This window comes from Lipomyces japonicus (assembly GCF_038497905.1).
Source record: "Lipomyces japonicus strain CBS 7319 unplaced genomic scaffold V1514scaffold_12, whole genome shotgun sequence".
Lineage (NCBI taxonomy): Eukaryota > Fungi > Ascomycota > Lipomycetes > Lipomycetales > Lipomycetaceae > Lipomyces > Lipomyces japonicus.
In genome coordinates, this window is record NW_027117824.1 from 117,260 (window position 1) to 141,144 (window position 23,885).

Sequence of the window (23,885 nt, forward strand, 5' to 3'; positions counted from 1 at the left end):
ACTTGATATTGTGAACAATTAATATCGGCAATGTCTAGTCCAGTGATCAATGCGGACGCACGTCCACCGCCATACTCAGATTCTCCGGACAACAATATTCGATTACTTGAAAACGAGAACTTACGGACAAATACGCAGCGCAATTTTTCTGATGAAATTGATAGTGAAGCAGTAAATGTGCTAGCACAGCCAATTTTACATTTATCGACAAATTCTAGTCACAATTTGGGACCTCCAACCCCACCGCAAACGCCGCCTCCATTTGAACCTCGACGTTATGTCAACAACTTGTTCGGATTTGAAGAAATTATAATATTCTTTCTATATCCCTGCACTATTTTGCTTGGAAGTTTAGTCTCAATAATCTCAGGAGTTCCAGAGAGTTATTTTGGTAATAAAACTAATTTTTTCAACGTGTTCTTTGTGAAAAACGGGTGGTTCTGGACTACAATTGTGTTTACTATACATGCCACGAGATTAAGGATAACATCACCAAGAGGATTGTTTGTTCGGTATATAGCTGCAGCAGGATGGTGGTTTTTGTTCACTCAGTGGTTTTTTGGACCGCCCATAATGGATCGCGTCTTCTTAACTACTGGTGGTGTGTGTTTTGTTAAGGACGTCGATGAAATTCCAGGACAGGAGCGTCCTATTCACGATGTGTGGTCTTCTATAGGATGTAGACATGCTAGTGGCGAGTGGTCTGGTGGACATGATATCAGCGGTCATTCGTTCTTGTTAACTCATTCGAGTTTGTTTTTATGGTATGAAGTATTGCCTGTAGTTCTAGAGGGCGGTACATTAGCTAGAGAACTGAACACAAAGGTACGTGCCATGAGTTTGCAGTAATACGCGATTAAGTTAACAATTTTAGATTGTGTTTGCATTGCTAACACTTTGGTGGTGGATGCTTCTAATGACTGGGATTTATTTTCACACATTTCAAGAAAAGGTAGGCAACAACGTTATATGGAATTTTTACGCGTTTGCTCATATGGTTTAGGTTACCGGATGGCTATGCGGACTCTTTGCCTGGGCATTTATTTACTTGGTTTCTCCCCGTATAAGCACGCTTAAGCGAGTAGTAGGAGTTCCAGGTGTCTGAATAAATTTTCTTCCATGACACTAAGTTCACGGATGGCATTTAACTGGGGTTTACTATGATGTATATGTAGAATAGATTCAATTTAGAGATCACAAGGCAGTCAAGGTTTCGCAAAGAGTACTTATTTACGTTGATACATATAATACTACATGTGCGAGAGAATAGCTGGCTTCCTCTCTCCAGCTTTTGGAGGTTGGGAGAAAAGATATACTTTGTCAGTGTTCAATTCAGGAATGGACGCGTGTCGCTTCTGGATGTGAGAGAGTCCCATTATAGAACCGGAATAATTTATATCGCGTTCTCTGGAGACCAGGTGCTTACAACAAAGTGATTGGCTTTAACAAAAATGCTTCGCAACCGCAAGTCCATCGACCAGGATTTGCGTGATATTTCGAAATGCTATCCGAATTGATGACCTTGTTTCCTGTAAGTACCTGGTCTACTGCTTTAAACCCGTCTCTGAAAACCGTAATTTTCAGAAAAGAACACTTGAACTATTTTGGGTTCATGACAGGATTGTCTTACACCCAAAATATAAGAAGACACGCGATTAAGACTTTGACGAAGACTTGGATGTTGATTCTCAAGATGAATTTTTCGGTGATCGTAAGGCTACGGTGGCTTTACACATGTCGATTTGGCACCAATGGATGATGATTACAACATAATAGCATATAATATGGATAAGTTTTATTCTTTAATCGATGCCAGGAAAGGGATGCTCAGGGCAATACTAAGTATATAGTACAGCAGCTATGAAGGCTGTAAAAGCTTCGTAGGACTAAAATAAAATATACTTATTGCCATTCATACTTATTTTAGTTAAACTTTACGCATTTACCCGGCCATTAAATATAAGCTGATTAATCATTTATGCGTGCAAAATTACATAAGTCGAAGGACTTCTCGAAGCTTCGTTATTACCCGGCATTGGTCTTTACGCCCCTTCACCAAAACCTATGCCTTATAGTCATTTAGCAAAAGTGCAACAATTTCCGTAGCTACGTTTTGTACATATTTACTTCCTTTCTAACGCTCTAAGTTACTTCTGATTTTGTTTTAGAAGTACAGAGTTGAAATTACGGCTTTAATCTTATTTGGTTTTTTTTTTTTTTTTTTTTTTTAATTTACGCGAGCAAGAGGATTCTCGATTGATTTTTCTTACTCGCAGAGTTCATTGTTCGGAGTACAGCTTGTTCTGATTAATTGTTAATTTTACACAATGGCTGATGTACCTATGACTGATGCGTCTAATACACCTGACACCTCAGCGGAGAATTTCAAGGCGCAAGGAAACGCCTTTTACAAGTCAGGAGGTTATTCAAAAGCGATTGACCTCTATTCCAATGCCGTTGATCTTGAACCGCAAAATCCTATTTATAGGGGCAATAGAGCTATGGCATATATGCAACTGGGAATGTACGATAATGCGCTCCTAGACAGCCAAAAGGCATTGGAGCTTAGTGAAGCAAATCCTTCGCTTTATGACTCAAATATACCAAAGACACTTGTCCGGATTGGTAAAATCCAGACTGCGACTGGAAAGTACGAAGATGCCATTAACACATTTTCGCGGATATCGCCAGCTCCTGCTGCAGGTGATGTTCAGCCAGCTTACGAGATGTCTCGCTATGTATCACAGGCAGAAGCAATGGCTAATGGCGGAAACTACAAACTTGCTCTTCACTCACTTGCCGGAGCTGAAAAGCTCTTAGGATTAAACGTTACTTCACCAAGAAAGTGGAGACTTTTGAAAGGCCAGTTAAGTATTCAAGATGGCGATCTCGATCAGGCTGCTTCACTTGCTGTTAACCTGCTGCGAGAGGATAGGCAAGATTCAGATGCACTTGTATTGCGTGGCAAGGTTTTGTATGCGCAGGGTGAAAATCAGAAAGCTGCAACCCACTTTTTAGAAGCTCTTCGAGTGGACCCAGATCATAAAGTGGCACGCAATCTACTAAAGATTTCTCGTGAAGTTGAGAAGAAGAAAAATGAAGGAAATGAGGCGTTTAAAAGGGGTGATTTTAATTCGGCTCTCAATCTCTACACAGCGGCTCTCGAGGTTGATAAAGAGAACAAAAGCACAAATTCAAAAATATACTCCAACAGAGCGACGGTAAACGTGAAGTTAGGCAAATTTGAAGATGCCATCAGTGACTCTGATGCTGCTTTAGCTATTGATCCGGAATTTATAAAGGCGCGTAGGACAAAAGCTAGAGCTTTGGGACAATTGGAAAAATGGACTGAAGCCGTCCAGGAATTTCAAAAGGCAGTTGAGGCAGATCCTTCTGATGCTAATCTCCGCACAGAACTGAAAGAAGCAGAGTTAGAGGTGAAGAAAGCATCAAGAAAGGATTATTACAAAATTCTAGGGGTAGACAAGCATGCGGGCGATAGTGAGATCAAGAAGGCGTATAGAAAGATGGCTCTCTTGTACCATCCAGATAAGAACCCAGACGATCCAACCGCACATGAGAAATTTAAAGATGTAGGAGAGGCGTATGAAATTCTGTCGGATGCTCAAAAACGGTCAAGATATGACTCTGGAGTTGATCTTCAGGGTGACGATATGTATTCAGGTGCTGGCGGAATGGGTGCCGAAATTGATCCTTCAGTGCTTTTCCAAATGTTTGGCCAAGGTGGAGGTATCCCATCAGAGTTTATGGGTGGTGGATTCCAGTCCGGCGGGTCGCCATTTGGAGGAGCTCAGTTTGGAGGAGGATTCCCAGGTGGACATCAGTTTAGATCTCAAGGAAGACAACAACAACAACAACAAGGCAATCGAGGCGGATTTTACAGTTTTTAAATGGAAAAGGATATTGGATACTTTCGGAAAAATTTGAGCATTGCGTGTTTGAGACTTGTTTTTGTTTGGAAGAGCGGTATTAATTGGCGTGATTTGACATTTTGACTTTCAAAATTTTTCTTGTTTTGATAGAGTGCATCGTCAGTTCCATTTTGGTGTAATGACGATGGCAATACTGTTGGCCGATCAAAAGTGATTTTACCTATATTATTTTCTCGTTTGATGTGTAATTGTATGATTTTTTTATGTAAGTCCGCGGGCACTTTTACAGCAATCCGTAAGATGTATTTTCTCGCATAACTACAATGATAATCCTTACTTTTGAGTTCCAAATCGTTTACGAATCCCGGGATTGAGTATTGCCTTGCATAACAATTCAACACCCCGCGAATAACGCTTCAATAAAAAAATAGTCAGAAGCGGGTTAGTCACTAGCTAACGCTAACTAGTGAGATTAAAGCACTTCAAAAGTCCATTGAGCAAGCACTGTTGAAGGACCCCTTACCGGTGAGGAATTCAGCCAGCTTTTGGAGGAAAGGCATATCGAAGGGGTCTATCGCATCTGCCGTAAGGCCAGCCCCAATGCAACAACATCCGACTATGTTGGTTTAATGATTTTAGGCTGTCTTCGTAAGGATTAAACATTCGGTATGCTCATAATAACGATCGATATCGTTTGTTTCCACCCAAGTTCGTGTCCATGAAACTTTATTCTTGTTTACTCTTTTGATGTAAGTAGTTTTCAATGAGGATAGTTAAACAAGAATATGCATTCACTTTGATCTACATTCAAGAGTCAATTATGTATATTTGGGTATATTTCTTTTCGCCATGATCAATTGCTGCTGCTGCTGCTGCTGTTGTTGTTGTTGTTGTTGGCAAGTATAAATATAGAATTTAATGAACGCCAAGTCAGGGTTCGAACCCGAGGCAGCCGCATCAGGTGGCTGCTCATCGCGCTTTCTGGGCTTTGCTAATCCAACTCAGTTAGACGACAAACCTGACAAGTTTCCTGATTGTGGATGCATTAGTTTACATGTTCTCTACTTTGAGATGACTTTATTTGAATCTTGACTTGAGCTGGACGAGGAGTCATTAACCAAAATCGCCTGAAGTCAGTGAAAATGGAAGAAGACCCAGATGTGCCGCCATTCCTAAGGTATCATATTTTGAGGAATGGCCAGTCAGATTTATATTTAACTACAAATCCTGATCAAAAGCATTTTAATGATCCCGTGGGTCCAAGCTACTATATCCGAATTCTAACAGCAAACGCTGAAACAAGTAACGCCGTACCATCGGATTCTCGAACCAAATCAGAAATTTCCAGGAGAATAAGTAATGGGGACGTCGATACAGATTCATCTTTTTCTATAGTAGTCCTGGTTCATGACTATGATAACAGCAAATCAGCTACATTTAGTCGTCTTGAGGACAGCACAGGCATGATTGATAACGGGTCGTTGATACCCATAATTCATGTTCAACGATTTGATGGAGAAAGCAAGATCAGTTTACGGATTTTGGATGATAATGGTAGTCTGGAATGGCAAGGCTCAATAGAATTGCACAGTGATCCTTACAATGGAAGAGATTGGTTTGTTTTCGTGGATCCATGGGACAAAAGATGGAATTTAGTGGGACGAGAGCACATTCGAGTAAGCACTTTTTTTTTATTATATGGTGGTATAGTATCTTTGCTAAAAAAAGTAGTGTGAATCTCAACGTGATCCAATGGCGGTTTCAAGTTTAGAGAACAAATTTTTAAGCGGTCCAAAAGTTGGCTGGCTTACACTACAAAGGCCAGCATTAAAAATGCTAGATTTAATGGTAGCCATTCACATTGCCGTCTATTTATTTTGGAAAGTTGAAACAAAGCCATCAAAATTAACAAAAGTCGCGAGTGGATTTCCTGAAACTACTAATTTGAGTCCAATAAAGCCGAACAAGGCGGAAAAGCCGGAAAAGTTAGCCAAGCCACAAAAAAAGCGAGAAGGTTTTATGATCAATTTTAATAATAAAAATACCGCGCCCCTCTTTAAACCTGTGGAAGATATATCAAATGATAGGAACGAGCAGGAAAACAGAGATGAAACCGAAGTGCAAAATGAGGTCAAATTTACTCCCGTTTTGTCTAATTCTTCTTTGGAATCTAAAATTCCAGATGTTCCAATATTGATATCAACACCGAAAATTGTATTGTTGAATGACAGTAAAAATGTTCAGGTGCATCAGAATGATTATAAATTAGTTAAACCGGGTTTAAATATTGAAAGCTCTGCGAAACCTCTTGTCATTGATTCCACATTTCCTGACATATTTATCGAATCACTTCCGACTCCCAGAGAAGATATTGATATAAAAGAATTCAGAGCACTTTCTTATGAGGATCATATATCGACGCCTGTAGATAATTTCTTGGACAGGCGAGAAACGGAGTTGCGTGAAATGATTGCAGCTGAGAATGAAAAACAGTTACGAGCAGATGAAAAAAGAATGAAGCAGGAAAATTTAGAAGCATATGATGGAAAAAAAGACGAGATCTTGAAAAATGAATGGAAAAAACAGCCTGAAGAGTTATTGTGGCATAATACTCACGAACCTGAACTCAAACAAGGTCAAGAAAATCAGCTAAAACGGGCCAATAAACTTTCTAGAAAGCATCATTCTCAAATAGTCATGTCCGATAAGTTTCAGGATCACAAAACAAGTTCTGAAGTGGTTCAAAAAGACAGACCCGTTTCCATGTTATATTCGAGTTTTTCTCACATCCCTCAACTCCCTCAGTCAGTCAGTCAAGAGGCTCCTCATTTGTATGGTCCCGATACACCCCAGCAATTTTCAACACAACGATCTTCGTACGCACAACAACAGCAAGGACATGGACCAACAAGATCTCATCAAAACACCACAAATTTTGTCAATCAAGATACTCGGATTAAGCCTGGTCCAAGTATAAATGCACGTGGTGGAATATCGCGTAGTAATAAGTTAACAAGAAGGCCTGGTATCAGTTCAAAGGTTGAAGAGGAAAACAATAAGAAAAAAAATAGGCAGAGTGTTTTGGGATTTTTTACAAAGCACTAATGTCCTGTACTTAAATATATACGTCATATATTTTATTATTCATCAATAGGTCAAGGGACAGGTAAAAATATTACTATTCTACAAAAATATATATTTGTTGATATTAAATCTTGTGCTCAGTCTTCATGCCACTTTCCAAATTTGGAATAATCACTATATATAGTCCTGAATATCTCACGGCCAGCTGAGTCTAATCCCGCATTAATAACTTTGAGTTCATTCTGTCCATGCATATCTAGCAACGTATATAATCCAGACATAATTGCTTGTCGAACGTCTGAATCATATCTAAAATACAACGTTGAGTAGATGTATTCAATCACCAAAAATGGTATATGTTTAGACAATGCCCGACGAGAATTTCCGGATCGTGATGACAGATTCATTAATTGACTCTCAGATGAAAACGTCGATGCTTGATCGATTCCTCGCTTGCGAGTATTAGAAACCGTGGAATTTTTTGACCGCGACGTTTGGTTTGGTTCACATAAATTTGAAATCAGCCTCGAATATGCGAGAGCGCATTTGACAGAGCACGAAGCTGAATCGTCGGATAACCATGAAGCTCGCTTCCATAAATGCTTTGCACGGCGATCTATCTTCTTGGCGGTTCCAATAAGCTGTGGCCGGCACAATCCATAAAGCAGGTTTTGCAAAAGTCGAACAATCAGGTTATGATATCCTCTAAAATATTTATGATAAGAAAGTAAGAGAACTGATGTTACGGAACATATTTGAAGGTACACTTCATCAGCTGAATGTTCACTTTCGTTCAAAGAGAATTTAGGCCCATGTTGAGAGCAAGCACGAATCAAAAATATTAAAATCTGCTCAAATGTGAAATGTTCAACTGACGTGTGTTGTTCTCGGAGAAATCTTTCAAGAAGTTTCAACAATGAAATTAGTGATGCAGGCGATCGTATTTTGTCTACTTCTATAACGCTAACACTTGCCAATAGTAATATTTTTTCGGCTAAAAATGCGTTGTTATCTAAAAATCGTTAGTGGAAGCAATTAATAAAAAAACAACTACGACTTACTTTGATTTCCTGAGACAAGTAACCATGACAACGCGTCAATATACTTCGCATCGTCATCTGTACTCACGGGAAAGGTAAATCCAATAATTTGATCAACAGTTGCACAAAATACATCCTTTTCCCATCTAGACGCGCTTTTCTTTAATGACTGAGATACTTTCAAAAAAACAGACGACTTTTGTTGCCGATGATCCACCGCTTGAGATAAAGCTGCAAAAAAAGAAATTATCAACGCCGCAGTTTCTGTTGTTACTTTTTCTGGACTCATTGAAAACAAATATAATTCAAACAACTTGCCAGCGATATGCAGCGCATAATTTTTCGTAGACTCATCTGAATCAGAGCTGGCGATAACCTTCATATACCTCGGAATCAGACCCAAAATATTTGAGGGAATTTCTTCAGTAGACTCGTGTAATATATCATATTGAATTTGTAAAGCATCCATGTAAGACAAATCTCTTAATATGAATGAGTTATCGGTTGACGAAGTGATTGACTCAATTAAATAGTTTCTGACAATCTCCACTCTCTGCTTCAAATTAAAATGTGCCTTCTCGCGATGCTGCCATAAATATTTACTTGAATAAGTGAATAATTGAAACGAACCGACTAAGATCTCTTTTTTTCCAATATTTTTTTGAATTGAATTATACGCTTCTGTATTCAAAGTGAACAAAAACTGCAAGCGGTCTTCCTGGATATCGCCGCTACTGGCATGGCTTTATTAAAACATTAGAAAATATTCTTTTGATATAATCGAATAAACTTACCTAAAAACACGCGAAAGAAGTTCAACTGTGACATCTTGAAAAGCTGCATATTCTAAAGTATCAAGCCTCTCTACCAGTTTTTGAACGCCGTTGGGATTCACTTGCACCTTGGCTGTCATATTTGGAACTATCATTAAATCCCTCATCAAACTTCGAGATTTTGTAATCAAAATTAACGAAGACAGCTTGCTATCCAGTTCCAATAAATGATCAAGAATACGTTCACGTATTGATCGTCTTAAACATTCAATAGGAAAAAATGATATGGAATCAATTATTCTTTCAATAATAGCCTCTTGGTCTGACGAATATTTTTCTGAAAACTGCGAAATAATGCTGAGCTTTGAAAGTATCAAACTTGAAGTCAAATCTTTTATCTTTACTTGCTCTTGTAAAATAGTAGAATTAACATATTTGATCCAGATAAGATCAAATATTTGTTGATTAGCTTCAAAAAATTTCCCGAAAACTGACACTAAAGTATTTTTTTGGTCATCATTAAAACGATGTCTATAAATAACATTAGAAAAAAATTTAATTGAAGTGAACAAACTAAAAATATAAACTCACTCAACAAGTACAAGCCAACGGTCAATGGTCGAACTTGCAAGTGCAGTCCTAAGCGTTTTTTTATCAATTCCATCAATTTTGCCATTCCACAATCGCAATTTTGAAGAGCTCGAAAATATTTGAAGAAAATAATCCACAACCTCGCTAAATCTATATATCGGTTTAAACTCTGAAAGACGAAATAAAATTTGAATTTTGAAATAGGTTACACGCGGATCTCGATCTTTGTCTTTTTTTAATTCCTTAATCACTGCCTTCGCGTCAGAATCATCAGAATATTTATCCTTAATGTAGCTTTTGACTAAATCGCTGTGTAATGAGAGAATAAGATATTTTAAGCGTGAAGAAAGATACAAATCTTTAAAGCTAAGTTTGTCAAGAAATAAATAAACCGTCTGATAGTAAGGAATTAACGATGTTGTAAATGAATCACTGAAATTTGATAAACTGATAGTAATCGATAAAAGCGGTAATAAATCTGACTCAACCAGATCAATGTCTTGATCAACGATAGGATACAATTCATAAAGTACACTGCACACTTTATGAATAGACCAACTTTGAATAATCTCATGGGCAACACTAAACCAGATATAAGCATATGACAGTAAATAATTTAAAGGAAAAATAATACCGTTGAACAATGCTCTCACTAAGCAAGATCGAATCTTCATTGGCATTTCTCAAAAATTTTCTCCATAAAACAATGAATTCTTGAAGACTTCTAACTTTGGCATGAGTGTTGATCAATACCGAACAAAATTGTAGTAGGTTATCTGATATTGGTAGTTTGGACAGAGTCAAAAAATATTCTTCTGTTTGGGGTAAAATGGTGTCGGCATCATTTTCTAAAATCAAAGTAGCAAGAGGCCAGTTCTCATGGCCTTGAATTGACAATGCTTCCTTTAAACTGTCGGTAGGAATTGTGACGTTATACTTTTGAGCTTCGCTTATCACATAAGTGGAAGAAACATTAGAAAAAGTTAAAAATGCTTGACAAAGTTGCGGCATCAAATATTTTTGTCTTGTCTTTTCCAATTTCGAAAGGCCCAGTCCAAGTACATGACTCTGAAACTCAGACTTCTCGTGAACATTATCGACGTTGGACAAAACTTTAAACAATGACTTGAAAAGCTCATTTGATTTCTCTTGATCCTTTAAAACTGAAGGACTGAATGCAATATCCCTAATAATATCCCCCAGACTGGTTTTTAGATCAACGTTTTTTGTGTGATCCAATAACTGAAAACAAAGAAGTAACCCATCATTGCCAAATAGCTCGGAAACCTTTTTATAGCTAGAAATTCCATAAAGAGTACTAGAATACACACTAAGTATCAATTTATGAGCCTCCGTCCAGAGTTTGTCATCATATTTTAGCACCAAGGAAAAATACGTAGTCACTAAACGAACCATGAGCTCTAGCGAGCAACGCAGCCATAATTCTGATTTATAAATAGAAAAAGTCGCGTTAAGAACACTCTGTAATAACTTAAACCCTTCGCTTAAATTGTGCTCTGACAACGTTTTCACTTCTGCTAATGATGCATGCAATAGATCAGGAAATCTATTCTTGCGATATAGAGACAGTCTCAATGATGGATCTAGCGAATCCCATATTCTAGGAAACAACTCCCAAAATTGCGCCTTTCCTTTGCCAATATCTTTCCTGTCAAACCACCATTCTAAAAGAAAATCTTCTTTTCTTGGAAAAAAGAGATCAGGGAATTTGTCATCTAGTAAGTCATTGGCGTATGAAACTAACGGTAAACAATCTTTCGTTTTCGATCTAAGATAACGAGTCGCCTGTTCTGCGTTTGCTATATATTCGGTCATACCCCTTGTTGGATAGCTTAGAGACAGAAAAAAACCTCTCTGTATTTCTTCTCTTTCTTCGCAATGAATGGACAAGTTTTAAGATAATTTTTCCTCGATGAGTACGTGCGGCTCACAGCTTTAAACTTTATAGAGTCAGAGCGTTGCTCTGGCAATCCTGATTTAGTAAAATGTAAACAACAATTCTAAAGTCGTTTGAAGCATTAGTGTACATTTAGCATTATTGCAGAATATGATTTAAATAATGATGCTATTTTACTATTATTTAAGGCTAATTTATTTACTTGTTACCAAATGTTTTATAAAAATGTTTCTTGTTTTGTTTGATAGTGCGGCTGTTTACCTCAGGGTACGGGGTTTGTGCACATGCAAACAAAGCCTGTAATTATCCGTGAACTGTATTAATATACAATATAATTCATGCATGCGGCCAGACAATTTTAAATTGTACTCTTAAGGTGAGTATTAATGTCGAGAAATTCCAATACATTGAATTCTCAATGGACTACTGCCAAATGTCATCGAGTTCTGCGCCCATTGAGCACCAAACTTACCGTGTTACGCAATTTACTTGATTCGCACCCTTCGCTTTTAAATATAACTTCTGCTTCCGATCAAGAGAAGGCAAAATGTTCTGATTATTTTCTTGAGGATACAGCAGAATGGGCATTCAAACCGCGTCAGAGGACAACCAAAGGCGATTCAAGACGCGTTACTAAAACGTATTCTAACAAGACGTCCGCAATACCAAGGTCATTATTAAAACAACAAAACGGCGAACCTGTAATATCAGTAATAGCGGCAAATAAAGATTTAAATGATCGATCAGATGTTCTAGTTTTTCAATTACGGTCTAAATTAGAGCCGGAGATTTATTCAGCTTGTGTTTCAATTTTTCATGCATTCAGGCATTTTTTGACACAAGCCTATACGACCCCTAATACTCTAGCGCAGAAGTCAGCCATATCGATTGGAACATGTATTGTTCTCACTTCTGGTGAAGTTCACGATGACAATTGGTATGACGCCTTCGAAGTATCGCAATTCTACAAACGCTTTATTTTGCTTGGGCATGGTGTTTCTCTTGTTGCTAAAGATGCGTCTTTGCTTGAAACGCTTATGCCATGCTTAATTCTTGAGTGCGTTGAGCAGGAAGCATATGAACTTGTAAGTTCATGATATTTTTTGGAAAATGCCGTTAACAGAAGCTAATTAAGGTTAAGGCATTGATATTATTGAGGACACACCTAGAATGTTCAAAGCCCGAAAAGATTTTGACACAAGCAGATCTGATACTTAAACTTTGCTTTTATTGCAAATCATCACCTTTTATTGTACTTCAGTACTTGGCACCCAAATTAACGGTAGAAACAATCTGCGATAAAAACTTTTACAGATTTTTTCATTCAATACTTGAAAGAGAGGAATACGAACCAATTGCGACTTCTTCTGGTTTAAAGGACATGATACGTCACGTTTTTTCTACGTGTAGGAAAATGATTCGACGAATGTCACGCCCAGTTTTTCGGGAAACTGAATCAGCATTGATCCGTTTATGTTGTTTGCTTATCCAATATTCTGATGTATTTGATGTGGACTATATTTTGAAGCTAACTTCTATAATGGATTCAAATAGAGATAGGTTTAATACGGTATGGAGGCTATTGTCAATTCACCAGGTATATCTTGGAGTTATTTCAGACCAATTTGTTGATTATTTTTATCAAACGTCGACCACACCATCAGCAGTCTTCACGGTAGGTTCCAAACTACGGGAGGCGCTGATATTGTGTTATAATAATTATACAAGCCAAGTTAAGCCCATAGTGGAGAGGCTAATAGAACGTATTCCCAAATATGCAATCACCGTGTCTAAAGTCCTAACGTCAAACACTCGAGACCACCACGTATTGGCCTGGCAGTATGACGTGGAAAAACAAGCAATAGAAAGAGACCGCTCTCTAAGGACTAAGAGTTGGATTTTTGATGAATCAATTGAGGAGTGGATAGAACTTGAAGACGAATGTAATGGCGAATCAATGGGTTTGAACATGGATAATAACAAGTCGGATAATGATTTGGAAAGCTCAGACGAGCTCGCGGATGTTAAATTAATGGATGAAGATTTTGCACAGAAAATTATCAATGACCCGGAACATGACCAGCAGATGTCACCTCACATTCCATCTACTGTTAACTCGAGGTTTGAGTCTTCAGGATTATTGGATTTTATTCAGCCGCCATCTTCAGTTGTGAAACTAACTCCAGCATCAACAAAATTAATCCGGGAGAAGTTTTTTAAACTATTATCTACTCCAGCTTCGGTATATTCTGTTAGTAGAAAATCAGCAAAATTTTCCTTAGCTCGAGAGCACATTGACAGATATGAATATCTTGACGAGATGACGATGACATCATCGGATGTAGACGAGATGATACAGGACAGCGAGCATTATTCACCATTACGAGGAAGAAAAAGAAAATCGAAAATTTTAGCTACAGATTTGCAAAAGAAAAAAGCCAAAAGTTTTCGAAATAAGAAAGGCAAGGCATGTTTACGCTATCAAGAAGCGGATGAGTTAACACTGCCCATCACTAGAGCACCTTTTAAGGAAACCAATAGCAAAATGATAATACGGAAAAGGTTTTAAATTAATATGGGCCGGTAAACGTAGTAATAATGATTAATGAATCTAATGCATGTTAAATAACATTAGCTTGTGAATTCAGAAGCGTGTAATACGTAATTTATGGCATTGATGACATAATCCACAGCTGATCACTGCTGTCATCATTAGCGAAACCCGCCAATGCGCGTTATCTACTACTCCATACAACATCGGATTGAAAAAGTTAGGGCTATAGACAAGCATTTACAACAAGTTAATTTTTGTACTCACACTTTTTTGAAGACTTTCAGTTCATATTAAAGGCATTAATTATTTATAATTTTAAATTTGCGGTCAGGCTTGTCTCGTGATGTCTCTTGAGTCGGCGTTAGAAGAAGAGCGTCTCGAAATTCTAAAACTTCTTGAATCAAATAAGCCAGCAGAACCACAGCTACCTCCTTTTTCTGATTCTAGATCTAATGATGCATCATCTCGGTTAAATCGTTCTCGACATGCACGAACTTCCAGGTCTGTTTCTCCGTTTCGATCGTCGGGTTTGCGGTCAGACCACAGCCAGGCTGGAAGTTCTGTAACTGGCGCCAGCAATCTTGGGAGTGCAAATGGCAATAATATTGCTAGTTTGGGTGGCATGATTACACCGTCTACTCTTGTCAAGAATTTTAATAGTCTTTCGCCCGCTGCGCAGGATTTGCTTCTTTCATCATCATCTGTTCCAGAGCTCATAGCCCAAGCAAGAGCTCAAGGACCAAAGTCATCAAATCAGCAGGGTCGCCGTCCATCTACTGGTTCGATCCCACATGGGTTGAGCTCTTCAATGTTGCTACCAAATACTGGTCCCGAATTGGCTCCATATCCTACTATTAGCACTGGTTATCAGCCTAATTTATCACAGTCCAATCACCCAAGATCATCCTCTTTTGACGGCGGAGCACTGCGAAGATACAAGTCTGCAGAAGATTCTCGTGTTCCTTATTTGTCTAATTCCGGGCCGAATTCTCCTTCTTTATCACCAGTTTCATCAAATACACCTCTTTCGCCCACAATATCCGCTGGATCTCGGTCACAGTCTCCAATTGCTTCAAGGTCAGGCCCATTAGTACCACAAGAACCTAAATCAGATTTTTCTACAGCCTACAGAAGGCTTTCAGATGCGGCATTATTAAAATCAGGTGGAAAGCTAGCAGCTTTGGCGTCAAAGAAGTCACCATCTTCAGATGCAAGATTGCAAAAGGACGAGGATGATGAAGACGCTATCGAATCATCTTCCTCTGACGATGATGACAATGAAGATGATTCGGATGATTCGGATCTTGATGAAAGTTCACCTGTGCCAAATAATGATCGGCCACCTCAGAGTTTGTTGGCTGCCATGGAACAAGAACGAAAACAAGTATCGTCGGCAAAAAAATATCATGTACAATCTCTGCTCTCCGCACCTCCCCCATCGCATATTGACAACAGCTACAGACGTCATCTGATTCGTCCCAAAACCGCTTTTGACCTTGTTGAAGATGCAAATAAATCTTTTAACTCGCCTTATACTTCTGACACTGAAGAAGCTATAGATATCAGAAAAGCAGTTAACTTGCCCATTAAGGTTTCCGATATTGAAACTAATTTCGCGGCAGCGCGGGTGCTGCAGACAATCACTCGTGGAGATTTTCCCCAGATCAGAGAAAATCCAGAAATTAAAAAACGATCATACATAGTTGCAACGGATTCTTCTCCAGAATCTCTTTATGCTTTAGAGTGGACCATTGGAACAATTCTTCGAGATGGTAATATTTTGTATGCTGTTAATGCGATAGAAGAACCAGACGATGCTCAAGTAACTTCGCCTCAGGCAAGCACGTTTCCTACATCTGACGACTTGCCCGCTAACAAACTAGAGTCAGAGCGAATCACTGCTGCAAAAGAAATTTCTTCTATAATTATCAAACTTCTCAAGAAGACAAGGTTGCAAGTCGAGTGTGTGATTGAAGTGATGCATTGTAAATCACCCAAACATTTGATTTGTGACGTAATTGATTATCTTAATCCCACGATGGTTGTTCTTGGCTCCCGAGGTCGATCTGCTTTAAAGGGTGTTTTATTAGGGAGTTTTTCAAATTACTTGGTGACAAAGAGCAGTGTACCGGTCATGGTTGCTCGCAAGAAGTTAAAAAAATCAAAACATGGATCTTCGAGCTTGCCAACCAAATTCTCAAACAATTTGAGGGAAGGAGTATCTGGTTTGAGCTTGGCTAAGGTAGACTAGTTTGTACAAATCATTTAATCTGTTGTATTACGATTTTTACTGTAAAATTCGTGTTGTGTTTTGGTTTTCCTAAGCAGTTGACTTTTATTACATACATACATACATACATACATACATACATACATACAGACATGGCCTTACCTATTCCTATCCCATACACTTTTCTTTTTTCTCTTAGTAGAGCTATAATCACCTGTTCCAATATCCCAGTTCTCCCCCATGAACTCATCGTTCTGTCTAGATTTTTTCCGTTTATTTTTACCATCATCTTGTAAACGCACGAAATTATCCTCTTCATAACCTCTAACCCTGTCTTCTTTTGCCTGGCTTTTAGCAGTTCTCGTACCTCCACGGCCATGCTGTAAAACGTTTGAACCAACTGATGGCGCAGCTTCCGGAGCACCAGACCCGGTCTGTGCAAGATATTCCTCTAATGCCTGGTTTCTGCGTTGTCTTGAACGATTAGGTTTATCTTCTGAAAATCCGCTAAGCTGGCTCGTGAAAGGTAATTTTGTTGGGTTAATCTTTGGTGGAACATATTTCTTTAACTTGCCATCTTCGTCCTTAGCTCTCTTGGAAGATTGATCATTTGTTCCTGTAGCTTCCGAAACAAGAAGATTTGGTCTTGGTTTGAATGATAATGGAACCAAGTCTTGCTCAATGTCTTCAATTTCTTCTTTTTCGGAGTCTGAACCTCCGTCCGACCCTCCGTCTGAACCTGAAATGTTTGCTTTCTGAGCTTTAGGAGGATTTGCGGCAGCACGAAGTGCCTTATTAATTTGATAATCAATTTTTTTCTCGAGTGGTCGAATACCTCTTTCAAGAATGGTCCTGTCGGTTACGATCAACTCTCTTATTTTTTTGTCCATCTTTTCATAATCTTCATCAGCTACATCACCATCATCTGTGTGATTGAGTCTCTTTAATCTGCCAGTAGAAAATAACACCCGTAAAGCCAAATCATGAACATAACTGGCCATTATATCTGTTTTTAATCCAAGTAAAGAAATACCTGGTACTCCTCCATTTTGGAAGTTTGTGATCTCTTCTGAACTTTGAAGAGCATCAATGCTCTTCGATGCTGCCTCTACTGAGGACACCAAATTTTTCAGTTGATTTAAAGAGTCAGCTAAAAAATCATTTGTTTTTTCGACCTTCTCATTTAAAACAGCATGCGGTGACATTTTTAAACGAAACAGATCATGAATATATGTACCATCTAACGAGCAATTTTTTTTTTTTTTGAAATCTCTTATCGGTACTATTGTTGAGGTATTTAGGGCTCTAAGCAATGTAAATATTTGCAATTGCGCAGGAGAAAATAAAGTTTTAAATAAATTGCAATATATTTAGTTTAGTGTCTGTCACCAGAAACCATAATACAGATCGACTTATACATACTCTAATCGGGGTAGATGGAATGTAACTAATATTAATCAGTAAGGTAAAAATCACATATATATAGGTAGGTTTAGTATCAAGATATTAAAATATGTGTGAATGCTATTGGTAAATATTGTCGATATCATTTAGAATAATCTTTGGCAAAACTAGACGACAGCAGAAGCAAAATGCCCATTTTTGTAAGAATAAAATGAAATGGCTTAGAAATTTAGATTTGCTTAAACATGATAGTTATAGATTGCAAGACTCATTTTAGATTACATGCACCGTACTGCTGTTGTGGTCTTTATTATCGCCTTTTGTGTGCAAGTTTAGAAATACAATTTCATATTTATGTTTACATTCTCAGATTGGTGATATTTATAGTGTAACAAGACATTGTGACATTGTGGTAGAATAACCATATATAGGCTCAGTTTCAAGATTTAAATTTTTGAAAAAAAAACTGATATAAAACTAAAGTTATACAAAAAAAGTCGACATCTCTCTGCTCATATGACTCAACTCGGTACATCTACTAATTAAACTTACAAAAATTATGGTACATGCCACAAAATTCCATTGATTGTGAGCTATAATACAAGTAATTAACCGCGATGTCATGCTTTACAGAATGCAAGCTATTTGTCATTAAGAGCCTGTAATCCCTTCCGCAATTCGTTCAGAACTGAGTTCCCGCTCGCAGTAAGACGTATCCTCTGTCCATCCCATGCATTGCCATTATGATTGCCTCCGCCATAGGGGCCGGAACCCTTTCCTCCTGTTGATGTGCTCCATCCTCCGCCAGAAGATTCAGGCTTGTAGATTACCGCACCCTTACTACCTGCCGCATTTGTTGATGCAGCTGCTAGCGCTGCCGAATACGATTTATTTAGATATTCTTCCACCTCTCTCCCATTAAAATTTCTTATCAAACTTTGCTGACGGCCAACGTTTCCTGCACTTGTTGATGGTACAATTGCTGGTAAGGTGGTTGCGGTTTGTGCTGGTGATGGCACTTGTTGTTGTGGTGGTTGTAGTTGTCGTCGGCGCCAATTATTGTTAGACGACCTATAAACTTGATTAGCTCAATTATATATCCAAATTCGCTTTACCAAATGTCATTACCTATTATCGTCTGACATTGTGTTGTTAAATTCTAATTTCAACTTGTTCTCACAGCCAACGCCAAATCTCATGAGTTCACCAGGGTTCATCGTACGTACATACCCTAAACCAAATATTGCAGCTATAAATTTCTCATGGAGAATTTTTATTTATCTTTTTTTCTTTTTTTTTCTTTGACACAATTACACCCTTCTATTCACTGCGTCGTCTTTTTATGTTTATTTAAGTAGTTTTCTATTTATTTACTTTTTCGTAGGCGAACGGAGGGGAAAAGAACGGGTAGAAGGATTTTTTTTAATGCGACGAGCTGTACCTCATGCCGTTACTTGATTACACGCTTCAATGTATTGCGGTAACAACTTGTCGTACAATTTTTTGTGGATTACATAGATACTGTTTAAATATATTAATTAAGTAAATAATTTACATTGAAGTCACCCTATACGAAAAATTATTGCATAACTATAACAATCTACCCATCCAGAACAAAAAACCGGATAATACTATACAAGAGAAAAAAATTATAAAAAATATACACGCAAAATCAAATTTATAAAATGAATTAACCAGTATTATCATTCTAACTAACGTCGTCGTCATCTTCAAGTCGTTCAACTTTAGTCTCTTCTAGACCAGAATGTCTCTCATCAATCACTAAGTTATTACCGAAGCGAAAAGCCCCGGTTAAAGTACCTAGAGTACCGAACGTAGTTGTCGGCTGACGCGCAGTTCGAGCTTTAGATAAGGCATCTTTCAATAAGCCGTTCTCTTGATGAGCTTCATCAAGCCGTTGTTTTGCCCCATCACGTTCCCGAACTCTTGCCTCTCTTTCCGCTTTAAGTCGTTGCTCAAGTTCTTGAAGCCGGATCGCCCACTTTCCCGAAGATGCGTTTGATAATGAACCCGTGGAAGATAATAAATTATTAATATTTCCATTTATCGAGCCTGACTTACTGTTAACCGAGCCACCTGATATTTTGCTATTGACTGAACCATTTGTAAGCTGCTGAAGTGCTGTATTGCGATCTTGTGCTTCTGATAGCTTTTGTTCCAGTAAAACAATCTTTGTGTCATATTCAGTAGCCTTTTTCTCCCATTCTGACCTTGCATCTGCTCGAGCTGCGCTCTCGCGCTGAAGCTCCTGAAGCTGTGCGTCAAGCTGTGCCATTGCCTTCTCATAATAACTAATTTGCTTGCTAATTGCTGCATTTTTACCCAGAGCGAGATTGGCTTCTTCAAGCTTTTTCATCAGTTCGCGTGACTTGACTTCAGATTCATGTGCCCTTCGTTTCAGTTCATTCCATCTTTCACGTTCCCGTTCGTTGTCGCTTTGTGACTTTTGGAGTTGGAGTTCACCATCTTCTCTCGCGCTATCTAAAGCTCGTTGTAGCTCATCAATCTTTCCTTCCTGAGCAGATATCTTTTCGCGGTACTCTGTTGCTTCTACTTTCATATTATCTGATTCACGTTCAAATGCAGAAACCAATTTTGAAAAAGATTCGATTTCCGAGTTGAGCTTGGAAAATTCTCTTTCTTTTGCCGTTACAAGGTCATTATAACGAATTATTTCGGCGTTTGCTTCGTTGGATAAAATGTCATAATCTTCTTGCCATGTGATAATTTCATCGTCGCGTTCTCTTATATCTTTAACTAACTCACTGATTTCAGCTGTCAGAGATTCCTGATCGATACCGAGTGACTCTATCGTCAATCGTTGTTTTTCAAGTTCGTCTTGTAAGTTTCCATTCACATGATTGAGATAATCCACTTGTCTCTTGCGATCGCGTGCAATCTTTCTGGCTTCCGCTACCTTTTCTTTCAAATCTTCAACATTTTCATCGGATTCTGATGCACCAGTCATAGAATGTCTGGATGAAGTTGCTGCAGAAGAAGAACGTCGAATTGATCTCTGAAGTTCATCAAGCTCTCGTAATAAATAATCTTTTTCGTTACTATTGTTTTCCACTAAAGTTTTGTGAGATGCTAGATCACGCCGAAGTTCACGATTTTCCTGTATATGTTACAACATTGTAAATGCCACGAATCACTGTAGAACTTACCTGTCGTAATCGAGACGATTCTATACTTGAATCTCTGTCACCTAACGTCGATGTACTTCTTCTAGCTCGTAACAATTCATTTCGCAGGTCAAGAACATCTCTTTGAGCTGACTCACGTTCTTGCTGCTCTTTTTCAAGAATTTGCTTCAATGCAGACTAATTTCTTTATTAGCATTGTAAACATTAAACTAATCAAAATACTTACAATTTCTTCTTCTAGAAGATCGTTATTCTGGTTTCTTCGCAAGTCATTGATTTCGTCTTGTAATTGTAGTTCTCTCTCTAAAGCAGCTCTCACGTCATTTTGCTCTTTTGCGAGCTTTAATTTTGTATTATGTAATTCGATCTTTACGGATTCGAGCTCAGTTTGAATAACATCAATCTCGTGTTGTGAACTGTTAGTCTTCTCCTGTTCAAACAGCCTGTTCTGCAAATCATCGTAAGCAATTTCTGATTTTCTCAATTTAGACTCCAGGTCAGCAATGTTCCTATGTAATTTCTTAATCTCGATATTAAGGCCAACATTTATGCTCTTGAACTCGATGTTCTCATTCCTAATATCGCGAACATTGTCTTCCGATCTCTTATCTAGTTCCTCTTGCAATATGTATATCTTAAGCTGGTATCCCCAGTTATCTTTCTGAAGTTTATCAATTAAAGCTGCTTGTTCTTTTAATGTTAATTTTCCTATTGAAGTTCCCGTATTGTTTGTCGATTTTACCGCAATACCCGGAACTGTTGTAGCAGATGAAACCGATTCCGATTCAACAGATGTTCGTAGTCCAGCGCCTGAACCTCGGCCACTGAAGGCCTTAAAGTGCTTAACCGCTGAATCAGTTACATTAACATTTTTTACTCTTGAGACAATGGCCGTTTCAGTCGGATCATTTGACACTCGCCGACGTGTCTGTGGTTCTTTGTCTTGATCAAAAATGCGTGATGAAAATTGTACTGACGATTTTTTAAGAAGTGGAGACTCTTCAATATAATCAGGAACTTCATCATATTCACTATGAAAGTGCTCACTTAAGTCGTCCTTATCCTGGAGTGACGAAGTTGGAGCTGGCGAAATAGAAGGGTTTGAAACAAGTTGATCTTGACTTTCGTTGCGAAGCCGAACAAAAGTTGGAGATGATGTCAATGGCATAGAATTATTATGTAACAAAGATCCCGCAAACGATGGTTCTACTGACGGCAATGAAATATTTTGTTCGTCATCTGAAACAGAGAAGTCACTGTCGTAGTGATTTTCAGGATACGCATGGGTACCAACATTGATGCTGACCCCTGATTTTTCATTAGAAATTTCTGTGTGTTGATTTTCTTGCCATTCTGTGTCTTGCTCTGTATCGTACGAGGAACGAATAGGATCCTCCTCTGATTTAAATGACTCCTCAAATATTTGATCTTGCGATTGGTCTGAAGCATTTCCCTGTGTGTGATCATGAATCTCAGATGTAACTGAATCATTATTCTTTCCGAATAAGCTTAGTTTACTGAAACTTTCTGCGACGTATGAAAGTTCTGCTGAAATTTCCGGATCTTCTTTGCTAGGCTCGTAAACCAACTGTGAGTTTAATATTAAATCTTCAGAAGGCTTATCATGTGTCGATAAACTAGAATTACTGGATTGACTGTCTGAGCTGACACCATGAATGAATGACATTTCTGATATAATGTCTGACGATATACAATCGACGTATTTGCACTAGTCTTTGACTCAGGTCAGTATCATGCCAAAGTTTTTAACCAAAAATTGATTATTTACCCAGTTTCAAATAAATCTCTCCATAAGTAGTAAACTAACGGTTCTCTCGCCCTTTTTATGCTGCTTCTTATAGTTATATAAAATAATCTTCAAGTAAAGATTTTAATGCGGTGCCTCCCCAAGTTTTATGTTTGTTGTTTTGTTTACCCACTTTGATCGCAACCCAAAACTAAGTTTACCCGGACTTGATTGCGCGTTTGACGTCAAGTCGCTGCAATGCAGACGCGTCGCTAATATATGTACAGAGGTGAAAATTATAAGTTAATTAAATACATCCCAGTAATCAAACAAGCGATTCTCAAAAACAGCTAATAGCTAATTAGCTGTCCAGTATACGAGTTGGTGAAACATCCAATTCATGAACTTGACCTTCTCGCTGTTGCACCTCAAACACATCAGCCGGATTTACGCCATCATCTTGAATTTCTTTTCTGTCTTGTGAAGAATCATTAAAATTATCAAAAATTCGCTTGCTGATATTATCGCGTGTATTAGTTGTTTTTTTACTTTTCTGAATGGATAAAGGTATGGTTGAAGTTATGGGAGTAATATTTTCTGCCGCTTGTGACGAATTGTGTGATTGTGGAGATGCGCGGAACCTGCTGCAATAGGCAGCATACCCATTTTGATATGCAGATAATGTAGCTTTGGGTGGATAACTACCATTTAATTGAGGCGGAACAAGTCCTACTATAACACGCTATTATAATTTAATAAAAAATTTCACAAATCAAGCAAAATATGTTAATTCTTAGATACCTTTTTTGATGGGTAAGTCTGCCCATTGCTTGAGATATCAGTAATTGACGAATAATCTATACTGGAACTTGATAATTGTGACTGAACATAAAAATTAGGGATTGTAGAATAAAATGGAAGATCGGGTGGAAGTTGTGTGATGAACGAAGTCTGGTGGTGCAATTGTTCTTGTAGTTCAGCCACCTCGCGTTGAAGTTGAGCATTAATCGACATTAATATTGATGTCCGAGCAATCTGACGTTCGAATAATTCCAAAATTAATTGGATAGGCTGAACTCCGGCAAGTTCATCTAGCGTGGTTTCGAGTAATTTTAGAGACGGGAGCTGAGTCCATTTGGACATATCGTTTGAAGGTCCAAGTAATCGCTCAAATGCTGCAACTGATTCTCTATCCCATGCGTGTAACGGAAATCTCGGACTTGGTTCCACTGAATTTGGCCGTCCCGCATCATATGAAAATGCTTCGAGATTCATTCCGAATATAGTGTTCTGTAATAAGCTGAGTAAGCTTAAAAAACGTGTTTGGATGTGAATTTATGTATGTAAAACCGTGATTAGTAGGTCTTATATATATAATAAGTAACAATAGTTGTAATTTAAAAGGAAATAATTGTATTCGCCCAACTGAAATGGTGATGGGGGAGGACATGCGCTCGTATATGTAAAAGCTTAGTGAGCGTAAT

General features: G+C 38.2%; 9 protein-coding genes across 9 annotated transcripts; 5 read left to right on the forward strand and 4 right to left on the reverse strand.

Moving 5' to 3' along the window:
- Positions 1–30: 30 nt before the first annotated feature.
- V1514DRAFT_278660 (inositol phospholipid synthesis and fat-storage-inducing TM-domain-containing protein) lies at positions 31–1,105 on the forward strand (the record flags this gene model as incomplete). Its single annotated transcript, XM_066924991.1, has 3 exons — positions 31–825; positions 875–952; positions 1,004–1,105. The coding sequence occupies 3 exons, from the start codon at positions 31–33 to the stop codon at positions 1,103–1,105; spliced, it is 975 nt and encodes a 324-aa protein (XP_066784239.1).
- Positions 1,106–2,093: 988 nt separating this feature from the next.
- V1514DRAFT_328419 (uncharacterized protein) lies at positions 2,094–4,224 on the forward strand. Its single transcript, XM_066927166.1, has one exon. It carries the CDS (start codon positions 2,328–2,330, stop codon positions 3,909–3,911), a length of 1,584 nt encoding a protein of 527 aa, XP_066784240.1. The 5' UTR covers positions 2,094–2,327; the 3' UTR covers positions 3,912–4,224.
- An 811-nt stretch (positions 4,225–5,035) lies between these two features.
- On the forward strand, positions 5,036–6,998 carry V1514DRAFT_319117 (uncharacterized protein; the record flags this gene model as incomplete). Its single annotated transcript, XM_066925922.1, has 2 exons — positions 5,036–5,569; positions 5,625–6,998. 2 exons carry the CDS (start codon positions 5,036–5,038, stop codon positions 6,996–6,998), a joined length of 1,908 nt encoding a protein of 635 aa, XP_066784241.1.
- Positions 6,999–7,020: 22 nt separating this feature from the next.
- Positions 7,021–11,279, reverse strand: V1514DRAFT_328424 (Urb2/Npa2 family-domain-containing protein). Its single transcript, XM_066927167.1, has 5 exons — positions 10,016–11,279; positions 9,382–9,963; positions 8,812–9,321; positions 8,039–8,760; positions 7,021–7,989 (listed from the first exon to the last, which is right to left on the reverse strand). The coding sequence occupies exons 1-5, from the start codon at positions 11,215–11,217 to the stop codon at positions 7,115–7,117; spliced, it is 3,891 nt and encodes a 1,296-aa protein (XP_066784242.1). The 5' UTR covers positions 11,218–11,279; the 3' UTR covers positions 7,021–7,114.
- Positions 11,280–11,638: 359 nt separating this feature from the next.
- On the forward strand, positions 11,639–13,928 carry V1514DRAFT_351406 (uncharacterized protein). Its single transcript, XM_066929452.1, has 2 exons — positions 11,639–12,384; positions 12,441–13,928. The coding sequence occupies exons 1-2, from the start codon at positions 11,686–11,688 to the stop codon at positions 13,866–13,868; spliced, it is 2,127 nt and encodes a 708-aa protein (XP_066784243.1). The 5' UTR covers positions 11,639–11,685; the 3' UTR covers positions 13,869–13,928.
- A 120-nt stretch (positions 13,929–14,048) lies between these two features.
- On the forward strand, positions 14,049–16,216 carry V1514DRAFT_328426 (uncharacterized protein). Its single transcript, XM_066927168.1, has one exon. The coding sequence runs from the start codon at positions 14,197–14,199 to the stop codon at positions 16,102–16,104; it is 1,908 nt and encodes a 635-aa protein (XP_066784244.1). The 5' UTR covers positions 14,049–14,196; the 3' UTR covers positions 16,105–16,216.
- Positions 16,174–17,306, reverse strand: V1514DRAFT_362567 (uncharacterized protein). Its single transcript, XM_066929742.1, has one exon. It carries the CDS (start codon positions 17,286–17,288, stop codon positions 16,242–16,244), a length of 1,047 nt encoding a protein of 348 aa, XP_066784245.1. The 5' UTR covers positions 17,289–17,306; the 3' UTR covers positions 16,174–16,241.
- A 1,461-nt stretch (positions 17,307–18,767) lies between these two features.
- V1514DRAFT_25936 (uncharacterized protein) lies at positions 18,768–22,791 on the reverse strand. The gene is made up of 4 exons (XM_066924768.1): positions 22,444–22,791; positions 20,881–22,388; positions 20,676–20,831; positions 18,768–20,626 (listed from the first exon to the last, which is right to left on the reverse strand). The coding sequence occupies exons 2-4, from the start codon at positions 22,339–22,341 to the stop codon at positions 19,196–19,198; spliced, it is 3,048 nt and encodes a 1,015-aa protein (XP_066784246.1). The 5' UTR covers positions 22,342–22,388; positions 22,444–22,791; the 3' UTR covers positions 18,768–19,195.
- Positions 22,552–23,850, reverse strand: V1514DRAFT_25943 (uncharacterized protein). Its single transcript, XM_066924769.1, has 2 exons — positions 23,203–23,850; positions 22,552–23,143 (listed from the first exon to the last, which is right to left on the reverse strand). Exons 1-2 carry the CDS (start codon positions 23,674–23,676, stop codon positions 22,763–22,765), a joined length of 855 nt encoding a protein of 284 aa, XP_066784247.1. The 5' UTR covers positions 23,677–23,850; the 3' UTR covers positions 22,552–22,762.
- Positions 23,851–23,885: the final 35 nt, after the last annotated feature.